This window comes from Podarcis pityusensis (assembly GCF_964106645.2).
Source record: "Podarcis pityusensis genome assembly, chromosome: 9".
NCBI classification, from domain to species: Eukaryota; Metazoa; Chordata; class Lepidosauria; order Squamata; family Lacertidae; genus Podarcis; species Podarcis pityusensis.
Genome location: NC_138034.1, coordinates 67,278,372 through 67,292,613, shown reverse-complemented (window position 1 = coordinate 67,292,613; position 14,242 = coordinate 67,278,372). Strand labels below are relative to the sequence as shown.

At 48.2% G+C, this 14,242-nt stretch overlaps 1 protein-coding gene across 5 annotated transcripts in view; it reads left to right on the top strand.

Moving 5' to 3' along the window:
* Positions 1–14,242, top strand: part of SEPTIN11 (septin 11) — a 101,517-nt gene that overhangs the window by 46,966 nt on the left and 40,309 nt on the right. For all 5 annotated transcript variants that reach the window (XR_013990468.1, XR_013990469.1, XR_013990470.1 and 2 more), the window contains exon 4: positions 9,688–9,874. Coding sequence is in view for 2 of the 5 variants with exons in the window: in XM_081020961.1 (XP_080877087.1) it covers positions 9,688–9,874 (187 nt within the window). In the remaining 3 variants the exon portion in view is untranslated. The remainder of the gene's footprint in view (positions 1–9,687; positions 9,875–14,242) is intronic.

Here is a 14,242-nt window from a genome sequence, read left to right as displayed (position 1 = left end):
CACCGCAACCCCAGAGTCGGCCACGACTGGACCTAATGGTCAGGGGTCCCTTTACCTTTACTAGTTTATGAAGGGTGCCAAGACTTATTAGCAGACCCCTCTTCACCCACTACAACTCCCAGAGCATAGTTTAACCAGTGCTATTTTTCTAGAAAAAGAGGGGCCGGAACTCACCACGAATTCCTGCCTTGTTCTCTTATAACGGCAATGGTGTCTACCTGAGAGGTGCTGGAACTAAGTTCTGGCTAGGAAAAAAAGCCCTGAGTTTAGAAATCAACTCTTCTTCCCAGGGAACTCTGGGAATTGTAGTTCTCTGAGGGAGAATAAGGGTCCCCTAACAACTCTCTTGCATTTTTAGCAAACCACAGTTCCCAGGATTCTTTGGGAGGAAGCCATGTCTGCTTAAAGTGGTATGATACTGCTTTAAATGTGCAGATGGGGCCTTAGGTTTTAAACCTTGCTGGGAATCTCAGCCCTCCTTGCTGAACTCTCCTCTCCCTTCATCAAGCCTGGATGTGTGTAGTATGTGTGTGTGTGTGTGTGTGTGTGTGTGTGTACAGACGCACTGAAACAGCTCTTATTTTTTGAAGTGGCACATATGTGCACAAACCAAGGGGGAAAGGACTTCTAAAATGAAAAGCCCGCCCCCCCCCTCCCAGGAGCAGGTGTTCCATATGGAAATGTGTTGCCACTTTGTCTCCTGAACCGCTTTGCATCTGATTTAATTCAGCAACAGCCAGAAGCATTGTCGCTCCTCATCTGTCAAGACCTCCTTTGTTCAAGGGTGTACAGCAGGGCTCACGCTATGACCCGCAACGTGAATGGGAGAGCCGTTACCTCCTCTGCGCCTTGTCACAATCGGGCGCTTGTCCCAAACGATCGCAAGCTAAGCATCGCGGCTGCAATTAGTCTCCTGCCCTGGCCTGGCTCGTTTTAGTGATTTACAAGGGGGTTCTTCTCTCTAAGCCCAGAGCAGGAAGAGCTCTAAGATGTCAACGCTGATTGCTTACAATGCACACTGTTGACGGAGACCACTTGTGGCGCATATGCGTTGTTTCCAGTTTCTGAACAAGGCAGGTCTGGGAGGAAAAGATCAGGATCACAAGATGCATCTCGTTTCAAGACTTTCCTTTGTCTTTTCCAGTTTTATGCATGCTGGTGGGTCTTCTGTGGCCATGCAGCTTGATTACCCAGGGCTGCGTTTGGTACCCGTGTTTGTCACAAGGTCAGCCATCGATGGGTTTCTCTTTCAAGCAGCACAAGACATTCTCACCAGCTTTGTCAGGGCTAGCAGTATTTTAGAGCAGAGCTTTCCAAACTGGTGACACGCTTTTTAGACATGCATCATTTTACGACACAGTCATTCAGTTTTACTAGCAAATTGGACCTTTAAAGCCCTAAACAGCCTCGGCCCAGTATACCCCACCCATCGTTCAGCCTATACACTGAGGTCCAGCTCTGAGGGCCTTCTGGCAGTTCCCTCCCTGCGAGAAGTGAGGTTACAGGGAACCAAGCAGAGGGCCTTCTAGGTAGTGGCGTCTGCCCTGTGGAACACCCTCCCACCAGATGTCAAGGAAATAAACAACTATCTGAGGCTGCATGTTTGATATGGATCAGGGACTGGATAAAACTGGAAAAGGAAGAAGCATTGGACTTAGAAGGCCACGATAATAGATTTGGATGGCATGCATATTTATGGTATGGGAAAGGAAAAGTGTTCGATATTATTATTATTATTATTATTATTATTATTATTATTATTATTCTGTTGGGAGCTGCCCAGAGTGGCTGGGGAAACCCAGCCAGATGGGTGGGGTATAAATAAATAATTTAGGGCGATCTGCCTGCGACATCTGTCACCCCATTGATCGCCAGAGTTGATTCGGCTGATCTGGCTGGCTAGGCGGGTGTCCCCTTCCTCCCTCACCCCTCCATGTGCGTCCCTCCCGAAGCTGCATGCTCAGTGGAAGAGGACGACCATCCCAGATAGAAGGAGTGTACCGTTCTTCGGTCAAGGGTATACAATAGCTGCGCTCCCCTGCTAGAACCTCCAAACAAGCTCAAGGTCCATTTGTAGGAAAACATAGGGTAGTCAAGCTTCCAATTTTTTTTTAAAAAAACAACTAACTCCTTTCCAGCCCCTGGGAGGAGCTCGGGAAGCATTTGCGTGACACACCTACACACTGCAGCCGACATACTTAATGGGTCGTGACACACAGTTTGGAAAGCTCTGTTTTAGAGGATTTGTATCTCTGTTGGAGAGGGCTTGAAATGTAAGGTGCTGAGGGGAACCTATGCTTAACAAGCTTTCTTAACCTGCATAGAGCATAATGCAGCGCTACTGACCTCCTAATTATATGTCAACGTTTCCCCTTTTTTAAGGGAAATTCCCTTATTCCGAATAGGATTCCTTGCAAGAAAAGGGAAAAGTTGACAGCTACACTCCTAATATGTGACCAATACAGTATATGGAACCTGTGAAGAGAGGCAAAATAATCAGACTAAACACTGACTTTTGTTTTGTCTTTTGTTCATTTTTACAATTCTGGGGATTTCTCTCCTGGTGTTTGTTATTTATGATGCGTAGCCATACCTTCTACGAAATCAATATATACATTTTAAAAACATAATCAAGTAAACGAGCAAGGGGATTTTCAGTTGCATAGTAGTCACAAGTGAAATGGGCGCGCCACTCCCATAGGTGGTGAGCCTCGCCAAATCATTTCTTGAAACAATTCGTTTCAGTGTTTGCATGTTACCTGAAACCCGGAATATGTTGTTTGAATGGCTATGTCTCTTATTATCTCCTTTTAAAAACCAGTTTAGCTGGCAGTTTAGCTATTTCCACACAGGGAACTCAAGAATGCTTAAGTTCGTTTTAAACTAGTTTTGGGAATGCATGTTGTAGCTGAACTTTAAAAGCCTTCAGTTTGCTGACTGCGCTTTATCTGGCGGCAAAGCTATTTTAATGACTTCATCTAAACTTTCCTAAATAGGAAATAAGCTTTAGCGAGGAATTCTTGGAATGTGCAGTTTGTGGGGAAAAATTTCAAGGATGCCTGCTTTTTAACCCGTTCTGAAAGTGAGGCATCTTGGCTTCCATAAAGGCGGGTGAGATACCACAGCTGCCACAGCGCATGTAAGGAGAGAAGGGTATAGCGCAGTCCCTGGCACCATTGCCATGGTTGCATATTGAGGCCTCCATTCACCCACACGGTTTCTTATCCTCACAACCATCCTGTGAGGTTGGTTAGGCTGAAAACGCAGCGGCTGGCCCAGAGGTCACAGCGGCTGGCTTCAAGTGTCACCCCACTCCTAATCTGTGAGGAACCTCAGGCCCAAATGTGACCCTCCAGGACTCTGTATCCGGCCTTCAAGACTCGTCTCAGTCCAAAACCCTCCCCAGGCCTGCACTGTACCCTGCCTGGGTTTTTCTGCCTGGTTTAATTGCGTCCTTCAACTCCCAAAGATGCTCCTTGCTTCCTGGGATGCAGGACACAGTGTGTGTGCATAAAACAGGGGTCGGCAAAGTTTTTGCAGCTTGGGCCGATTCACGGTCCTGCGGACGCCATGGTGGGCCGAAACGCGCACACATGCACAAATGCTCCTTCCAGCACTGAGGAGGTGTGCGCAGCTTCCTGTAGCCAATGGGAGGCCGCCCAGCGTTGCAGAAGGCGGTCCCTGCTCCGCTCCGCGCCGGTTTAGTGTGGCGCACAGGAGGCGACCGAGCGGGCGGCAGGGGTCCATGGGCCGGTTAAACGACCCCCGTGGGCCGCTTGTGGCCCATGGGCCTTCGGTTGCTGACCCCTGGCATAAAACTAGACAGCTGTATAAAGGGGTGTGGGTGTATGTATGTGTATATATAGATATAGGTACAGGGGTACCTTGGGTTAAGAACTTAATTCGTTCCGGAGGTCTGTTCTTAACCTGAGGAACCACTTTAGCTAATGGGGCCTCCCACTGTCGCCGCGCGATTTCTGTTCCCATCCTGAAGCAAAGTTCTTAACCCGAGGTACTATTTCTGGGTTAGCGGAGTCTGTAACCTGAAGCGTATGTAACCTGAAGCGTATGTAACCCGACGTACCACTGTATTAATAGTAATAATAATAATAATAGTAATAATAATAATAATAATAATAATAATAATAATAATAATAATAATTTATTTATTTATACCCCGCCCATCTGGCTGGGTTTCCCCAGCCACTCTGGGCAGCTTCCAACAAAGCATTAAAATACAGTGGTCTGTCAAACATTAAAAGCTTCCCTAAACAGGGCTGCCTTCAGATGTCTTCTAAAAGTCTGGTAGTTGTTGTTCTCTTTGGCATCTGGTGGGAGGGCGTTCCACAGGGCAGGCGCCACTACCAAGAAGGCCCTGTGCCTGGTTCCCTGTAACTTGGCTTCTCTCAGTGAGGGAACTGCCAGAAGGCCCTCGGCGCTGGACCTCAGTGTCTGGGCAGAATGATGGGGGTGGAGACGCTCCTTCAGATAGATAGATATTCATTGCTCCACCCATTTATGCCTCTGGCCCCACCACGGGCAAAGTCACCCAGAAGGGAATGTGTCACTTGTTCCGAAAAAGCTCCCCCACCCACCCACTTGCTGCAATGACTGCACCATGCTGGCTCCCTCTGGAAAGGATATCTGGTTGCAGAGCTAGGGAAGAAACCCAGGAGAGTTGCAGCAAGCAAACCTAGGCTATGTTCAAGTCTGAGGTGCTGGCGGTAAGAGCACCGACAAGGAGAGCAATTGTGCTCGTGGCTACAGGAACTTTGAAGCGCCGCCTTTATGCCATGGAAACAAAGCAATACAGTTATCTCTAGAACATGTGGGCAAAGGGACAAAGAACTGGAGAGTCGGGGAACAAACCGCAGAGTTTCTGAGACGTCATGGCTTCAGCATACCAGTTGCTGCGATTCACAGGTGGGCAGAGGGTTGTTGTAATCATGTTCAGCTTGCAAGCTTCCCACAGGCATCTGGTCGGCAGTGTCAGAAACTGAGATATGAAGGCTAGGAGCTAAAGGACGCCTTAAACCCAGGTTATGGGTGCAGCAACGGAATGTCTAGGCGTGCTTTTTCTATAACAAGAATGCAAAGCTGAAAACGAATGGACTCCTGCTAAAATATTACGTTCATTTTTCATATGGTCTAGTCCTTCCCCTACCCACCCTCCTAATATTCTCAAGAGGGTCTCTTCTCCAGTCTTCAGAGAGTAGCTGGAAGTAGGGAGGCAGGAAAAGGTCCCACAGTCGTACCTCGGGTTACAGATGCTTCAGGTTGCGTTTTTTTTGGGTTGCAGACTCCCGAAACCTGGAAGTACTGGAATGGGTTACTTCCAGGTTTCAGCGGTCGCACATGCGCAGAAGCGCTGAATCGCACTTTGCGCATACGCAGATGCGCAGAATCACAACCCGCTCATGCGGGTTACGGATCCTTTGGGTTGCGAATGTGCATCACGCACAGATCACGTTCGCAACCCGAGCGTCCACTGGTACTTTCCTCCCACTCAGTTTTAATCTGAAATATTAGGCGCAGTAATCTGAAATATTAGTCCCAGAGCTCAGAAACTGCTCAGAAATTCCCTGTTGCAAAATGCGCCTTAGAACAATGGGGGTTTTGAACACTGCTGGTCAGCCACTGTGAGAACTAGATGGGATATTGGCTGGATGGAGCAGACTCACCTTATATTTTTGCCTGTTATTTGCAGGCCACCTGTCTTCTGTAGGAGAGTGGCTTCCTTTGGCTGCTGCGATTTTTGCAGCAAGCCTTTGTCCAAAGCAGGAATCCTGATGTTGCGTAGAAGTATTTTCTTTTGTGTGTCCTGAACTACAGCTGTCTGTGCCCATGCCTGTGGGAGTGCAGAAGGGGCACGGAATGTTATATTCAGTGTTAGAAACTCAGGTATATAAGCTAGGCTCCAAATGACACCTTGAATCCAGGTTCCAATCGCCACAACAGCATGTCTGTTCACCTGAGGGTTGGACTAAATAATCCTCTGGGTCCCTTGTAACACTGCAGTTTTATGATTCTATGATCTCAGCTACAATGCTTGACTGTAGCTTGCTCTTACAACAGTTCGCTTGTCCCAGTGCAGAAAGGAGAAACACACACAGCAGAAATGGAAATGGTATTAATGATGGACTAAGGCAGAGGCTTTTAAACTGCAGTAACCAACCTGGTGCCCAGAAATCTCCATGCAGTCCCAACTGGCCCTATGCCAGTAGCAAAATGCTCCTGGCGCCTGGCTAATTTCAAACACAGGTTATATTGCACGCACAATTCAGTTTTTCTTGAGAATCTATTTTCATGTACTGAATTGAGCAAGTTCCTAGTCCCTAACGTCTGTAGATAGAGGCTTGAAAATGCATGTATGGGCAATGCATGCCTTAGGAGCCAGAAGTGTGGCTGAGGAACATCTCCAGTGATGGTGGTTGGGACCTGAGTGCCATACCTCCCCAAAGCTCCTTAACCCCTTCTCATGACCAGCATAAATTATATTTAAAAATGCAGGTACATTATGAGTTGGGCTCATTTGCATTATCAGCACTTCTTGATTCAGGCTTTGGATTGCCTGGCTGCAGAATCTTTAGTTATTAAAAGTGCAGAGGGCCCTCAACCTTCTCTGCCACATTGTGGGTGTTCGGACATAGTCTTGCTTTTCTCTGCCTGCCTCTTTTTATAGTCCTTCTGCTTCGCTCCCCTTTGCTTGCCTCCGGCTTCCCCCAGCCACCAGCTGCTCCATCGCTCTTCCTTCTTCTTTTCCCAGTTTCCCACCCCCCCCTTCCACGCTTCTCCTTAGCTCAGTATTCACATTCCACAGCGATGCAAAAGGCCACAGACACAGGCCTTGCAGTCCTCTGCATCATGCCCTCATGCTATGAGGCCCTGTCAGAAATTTGGCTGTGGGTCTTCTGCACAACTGCCCAGCATGAAGTATGGAATCTGGAGCAGAGTTTAGCCTCCTGAGAATCTCCATTTATGTGGCAGGAAAGGTCAAATTCCTACAACTGCATATCAAAGCCATCTTGGGGCTAACATCTGAAGGGAACCCTGTCCATTAACCCTCTTCACTTTCCCCTACTTTTTACATGTTCATAGCCCTCTGCCCTGTTAACACATTATGGGCTGTCAGCATACATGAGTGTCTTTGGTTTGGGAGAGCACTCTCTCATGTACTACGACCATTATTAATTCTTACTTATTAAATTAGTGTTCTGCCCTTCAACACGAAGGTTCCCACGGTGTTCCCTTGCAATATATTAAAAGGCACACCACAAAACCAACAATATAACATATAATACAAGAACTGTCAACCAACAATACGATACATAAATCAAAACAAAACATCAAAATACCAAGAAACCGGGATTCAAACAATCCAGCATCAAAGTTTATCTCCTCAAGCAATTAACAAGCCCAGACCTCTGACCCTACAGCTGAAGAATATCTTGCTTTGGCTTACATGGGGCCAATGGCTTGAGGTTGGTCGTTCATACAATCTTGTCAACCACAGTGTTATCCTACTTGACCTCAAATGTTTTTTGCACTTAATGCCTTAGGCACAAAACTGCAGCTCAGAGCCTTCTCCCCAGAATGCTTTTGGTTGTCTAACTGCCTCTCATTACACTCTAGCAAAAATAAATATATTTTGGCAATCCCAATAGCACAAGTTTTCCATTTTTAATCACTAAATCTCTCTTTTTAAGATTGAGATTTGCTGTAGGCTGTCATTCTCCTTGCATAAAACATCCTCTCCCCTTTAAAACCGAGGAACAGGACCTTGGGAACAGCTGTGGGGGGAATTAGCAGGTTTTTAATTTAGCTCCCAGCGTACAAACGGGATGTCCTGATAGCCGAACACTCAATCACAGCAGCTCCCAGCTCATTACAAACTGTTTTGATAAAGAAGGTTCATCTTCAGTTGAACAGCCAGCTGTGGGCAGTATCTCTGTAAAAGCACAGAATTCAGGTCCCAGTCAGCACGTAATCAGGTTCCCTTGCCCAAAGTTGATCTGCTATAAAAGGCTATTCAAAGGTCGGGGGGTACACAATGTTGCCACATAATTTAGACCCCCTTGGGTGGATGAATAAGGGTTCATGCAGACTTCTTTTTGTGCCAAATTTCTAGGGACAGATCCATATTTCAAAGTTCTGTGTCTGAACCCTTTTTCCCTGCAAAACACCACAGAATCGTATTTTTAATCGTATTATCTTGTATTTTTATGCTGCGAACCTCCCTGAGATCTTTGGATGAAGGATGGTCGTCTTCTTCTACTACTACTACTACTACTACTACTACTACTACTACTAGATCAATGGAGGACTGCACCTTTGGGGGATGAAGTCAAACTGTCGGCAGGTTGCAGCAGGCTGTAGAGACTGATATGGGAAAATCATGGGGAATGGGACTCTTGGGAACAAGGGACCCCGAGGGTCATTTAGTCCAACCCCTTGCAATGCAGGGAGAGACATGTTTTGTTGCAGCTGGGGCAGGTTAAGGTGTCTGGTTGTGCTGCTGTCGATGCACCATGGCGTTTCTTCCCTTTCTGCTCCTCCCAGCGGTCATTCCTCCTCTGGTCACTGCTATTGGCGCACGACGTGATTGTCTTGTCTCCGGACAGTCAATAAATAATAAAACAAACCAACAAATAAAATAATAATCGGACCCAACGACAGTCTGCAGAAAACCCGAATTGCCATTTGTTCCGATTCAGCCGGGTTTTCCTGGGGAAAGCAGTGGGACAAAAGGGAAGCACTTTGAAGCGTGGACCTAGAAAGCAAAGGGCAAAAATGGTAAGGCTTGTATTCACAGTGTACCTTTGAAGTACATCATTTCCTTCAAAGAATCCTGGGCGCTGTAGTTTATCCATCAGAGAGTTATGATTCCCAGTAAGCTTTAGCAAACCACAGTGCCCAGAATTCTTTGAAGGGGTAAATGTGCTTTATAAAGTTATATATAGCATGAGTGCAGTCCAAGTGCGCAGGCTGGGTCACATTTTTCAAACATGGCAATACCTACCTGCCCTGTGTAGGGTGCCAGCCAGCAGCCTACTATGTGAAACTTGAGCAAACTCTTGCCAGCCTTCCCACCATCTTGACCTGTAAAGGTAAAGGTAAAGGGACCCCTGACCATTAGGTCCAGTCATGACCGACTCTGGGGTTGCGGCGCTCATCTCGCTTTATTGGCTGAGGGAGCCAGCGTACAGCTTCTGGGTCATGTGGCCAGCATGACTAAGCCGCTTCTGGCGAACCAGAGCAGCACACGGAAACGCCGTTTACCTTCCCACCAGAGTGGTACCTATTTATCTACTTGCACTTTGACGTGCTTTCGAACTGCTAGGTTGGCAGGAGCAGGGACTGAGCAACAGGAGCTCACCCCGTTGCGGGGATTTGAACCGCTGACCTTCTGATTGGCAAGTCCTAGGCTCTGTGGTTTAACCCATAGCGCCACCTGCGTCCCTCATCTTGACCTGTACTTGCCATGATTTACACAAGATGGCAGACAGGGGGTGGTTGAAGAACTTGGAAAGAAATCTAATCCTCTTCCTCTCCTGTTGATACCTTGGCTTTTGGTTTTAGTGTGTTTGAGGGGAAGACTGGTCTTATAGCTGCACTGGAAGTCACCTTGACGAAAACCCTATAATGGCAGTTGCATCCAGGTTTGTAATGTGATTCTTCTGTTTTCAGCTACAAGCCCATTGTGGAATACATAGATGCCCAGTTTGAAGCCTACCTTCAGGAGGAACTGAAGATCAAGCGCTCCCTCTTTAATTACCACGACACCAGGATTCACGCTTGCTTATACTTCATCGCACCTACCGGCCACTCGCTGAAATCTCTTGATCTGGTCACCATGAAGAAGCTCGACAGTAAGGTACTCCACTTCTCACCTTGATGAGACCTTGCCTTGCTAGTCGCACAACTATAACAGTGAAGCAGATTTCTGTTGCGGAGAATTGTGGTGCGAAATAAAAATGCCATGCTAATTCACTTAATGGTAAGAAGCTTTGAGAGCGAGAGGTGGCGTTTTGATGGAGGGGCAGGATTCTGAAACTGTGGCTGATGCCACTTAATGTGTTGTTTCACCCTCAATGTGCTTCCTTCCCACCCTCACCCCCAAAATTGTGCTTATTCAAATTCAGGCAGATTTACTTAAAACCTACAGTTAATCAAGTGAAATGCTCCTTTAAAAAGTAATTTCAAAAATGATTCTTGATTCCACCCCCTGCCAGAATAGACATTTGCTGAAAATAAGGCCTTTAATTTTGGCACAAGTTTGTTGGGTTTTTGTTTTGTTTGTTTTTTTGCTTTTCTTCCAAATAAGGATTAGCGGCACCCACAGGAAGTGAGTTTATATAATATAAGAGGATTGTCAAGCACTGTCTGTAGTTAAAAAGCTCTTGATTTCTGGGTCAATATTAACATCATCTCTACCAGGGTTGTTGTGTTTTTTTTAAAAAAATAAATTGTGATGGGACGATGAGCTGCTTGTGTGTAAAATCCTAGTCCCTCAGAGTTTGGTCAAGTTTGCAAACCTCTGTCTGTAACGGAGCCCCTTAAACATGGCTCCGTCAGTCGCTGGCAGATTCCGACAGTGGTTGCTTTCGGAATCGCTTCCAACATAAAAGCTCCTTAACGGAAACACGTCTTCTGGACTCTCTGCGTGACAGTTTCCGGCGAGGAGTGGGTGTCCCTACAGGAGGTCCTGAAACCTCCCCACTGTTTTCGCTGGAAGTGTCTCTGAGCCATCCCTCCAGCTCCCTTTCCCTCAGCCCAGCTCCTCTCCCCCTACTGGTTCCCTCTTCAGCTGCTGAGTCTCTCCCAACCTGTGTGAGCCCTTTCACTTCCCTTCCTTCCGATGGCAGTTCCCTGACATCCACCTCCCCTCCAGGGCCCCCTTCATCCCCTCTCGCCCCCTCCTCTACGGGCGGTGAGGAGGCAAAACCCCGGAATGAACTTCCTTCATCTTCCGATGTCCCGAACACTTCTCTCCACCTGTTGCGGTTCCTGGTCTCGAAGTACTCCTCCTCCTCAGAGTCCATCTCCCCTTCCCCTTCCGATTCCGAGAATCCTTCCAACTCCTCCTCCTCATCGGTGGTCCCAAAGTATTCCCTCCGGAACCTCTCCACAGGCTGAGGTTTCCTTGGGAACCTTTGATGGAACGTTTCTATCAATACCTCGTCATTGATATCTTCTGCCATTACCCAAGTGTTTTCTGACTCCGGTTCTCCTTCCCACGCTACCAAATACTCCACCTGATCCCCCTTCCATCTGGCGTCGAGGATTTCTGCCACATGGCTGCTGCATTCCCTTTCTTCTATGACCGGTCCCCGAGTGGCCATCCCTTCTCGTCCCCCCTCATACGGTGACAGTAACGACCTGTGAAATACTGGGTGCAGTTTCATGTGGTTGGGTAACCGGAGCCTGAAAGCCACTGGGTTGACCTGTTGAATGACCTCAAAGGGACCCAATCTCCTGGGTCTTAATTTCTTACAACCTCCTTTGAACGGCAACCCTTGGGTTGACAGCCACACCCTATCTCCCACCCTTATGGTTTCACCTTCCCTTCGGTTCTTGTCTGCCTGCCTCTTGTATTCTTCCTTCGCCCTTTCTAAGTTGAGTTGGAGCTGACGATGGATTGCTTCCATTTCTTCTACAAAATGCTCGGCTGCCGGGACACCCCATCTCTCCCCTTCTTCCCCTGGGAAAGCCCTGGGATGACACCCATAATTAGCCAAGAAGGGGCTCATCCCTGTGGACACATTCTCGGCATTGTTGTAGGCAAATTCCGCCAGCGCCAACTTTTCTACCCAGTCATTCTCTCTGTCATTGACATAACACCTCAGGTATTGCTGGAGGACCCCGTTTGCTCTTTCCGCCTGCCCGTTGGTTTCAGGGTGCCGGGCAGTCGAAAAGTTGACCTCCACCTGCAGTAAGCTCATGAGCTTCCTCCAGAACCTGGAAGTAAATTGTTTTCCTCGGTCTGAGACCACCCTCAATGGCACCCCGTGCAACCTAAAAATGTGTTCTACAAATAACTTCGCTGTCTCTTCCGCCGTGACTGCATGCGAGCAGGCTACAAAGTGGCACATCTTTGTTAGTAGGTCTACCACCACCATGATGGCTGTTTTCCCCTTGGACTTCGGCAGATCAGTCATAAAATCTATCGACACTGCCTCCCAAGGTCGTTCTGGGGTTGGTAAGGGTTCTAATAGCCCCGCCGGTGCCCGCCTCTCCCCTTTGGCTCGCTGGCATTGCTCACACCCTCTTACATACTCCCGTACATCTTCCCTCACCTTAGGCCACCAAAATTCCCTGGTGACCAACCACATGGTTTTGTGTTGTCCAAAATGCCCCGCCGTGGGGCTGTCGTGCAACTGCTTGAGTACCCTCCCCCTTAAGTCTCCTTCAGGGATATACAGTGCCCCTTTGTAATACAAAGCTCCATTTCTTTCCTCGAAACCCCCTGGTTCCTCTCCCTCACCCCTAAGACCTCTGAGCTTATTCTGGGCGTATTCATCATTCTCTGTTTCCTCTACCAGTTCTCTTTGTCCCACCAATGCCGCCCCACACACCCAGCGGTCCTCTGGAATGACATGTCTCTCTTCGGGTGCTCCCTCCTCCTCCAAATATTCAGGTTTGCGTGAGAGAGCGTCCGCCCTAATGTTCTCTGGGCCTGGCACGTAACAAATCTCAAAGTTAAATTTGGAGAACTCCTGGGCCCATCTCACTTGCCGTTGGTTGAGCACTCGTGCCGTCCTCCAATACTCTAGGTTCTTGTGGTCAGTGCACACTTGCACCTTATGTTGTGTGCCAATTAGCAGGTGCCTCCATCTCCGGAACGCCTCATGAATGGCTAGTAGTTCTCGGTCATACACCGTGTAGTTCCTCTCGGATTTGTTCAGCTTTCGCGAAAAAAAGGCACACGGTCTCCACTCTGACTCCTCCTTCCCTGGCTGCAGAAGCACCGCCCCAATCGCTCTGTCTGATGCGTCAGTTTCCACTCTCATCGGTTTTTGTAAATCCACATGCAGGAGTTGTTGTTCCGAGGCGAAGGCCCTTTTTAGTTCCTCAAATGCTCGCTCCGCCTCCTCAGTCCAAACGAACTTCTTCTTACTGCTGAGACAGTCCGTAATGGGCGCCGTCAGGTGGGCAAAGTTTCGGATGAACTTACGATAGAAGTTCCCAAATCCTAGGAACCTCTGCACATCCTTCCTTGTTTTGGGTGTTTTCCATTCCAGCACCGCCTGGACCTTGCCGGGATCCATGGCCAATCCCTTGTCTGACAGGCGATACCCCAGGAATTCCACCTCCTTGGTATGAAACTGACACTTCTCCAGTTTCACCCACAGCTGGTTGGCTTGCAGCCTGCTCAACACTTCTCTGACGTCTCTCACATGCTGCTCCTCATTCTCAGAATACACCAACACGTCGTCTAAGAAGGCCACACAATTCTTGTAAAGCAAAGGCCCCAGGACGTGGTTCATAAACGATTGAAAGCACGCGGAGCCTCCTTGTAGGCCGAAGGGCATAACTAAATATTCAAATGCCCCCAAAGGGGTGAACATGGTGGTTTTCCATTCATCCCCCTTCCTTATTCGTATCAGGTTGTACGCCCCCCTTAGGTCCAGTTTAGTAAAAATCTTTCCCTTCCTGACCCTTGTCAAAATGTCGTCAATCCTGGGCATAGGGAAAGCCACTGGTTCTGACACTGCATTTAAGGCCCTGAAGTCACACACAAGCCTCGGCTTGTTCGTGTTTTTTTTATCCACAAAAAACACTGGGCTGCCCCCCACCGCCCTGGACTCTCTGATGAACCCTCTCTTCAGGTTCTTGTCAATGAACTCTCTTAGCTCCTGCATCTCTCTGTCTGACATGGCGTACAGCTTGCCTACAGGGAGCTGTGCCCCAGGGAGTAAATTGATTTGACAGTCAAAGGGTCTATGCGGGGGTAATTGGTCAGCTTCCCTTTCGCTGAAGACGTCGCGGAGATCTGCGTATTGTCGTGGTACCTTCACGTTCTCCGTTACTTCAGTCCCTGCTAGGGTGGCTTGGGCCCCTGCCAAACCCTTTCCCTCTTTGCAGTGTTCTAAGCAATGTGCTGAACCAAAAGAAACCACTCTCTGATGCCAGCCCACCAGCGGATCATGTAACGCTAGCCAGCTCATCCCCAATATAATGGGAGCTCCTCCCAAGGTGGCCACATTAAACGCTATCAGTTCGGTGTGCCTTGCCACCTTCA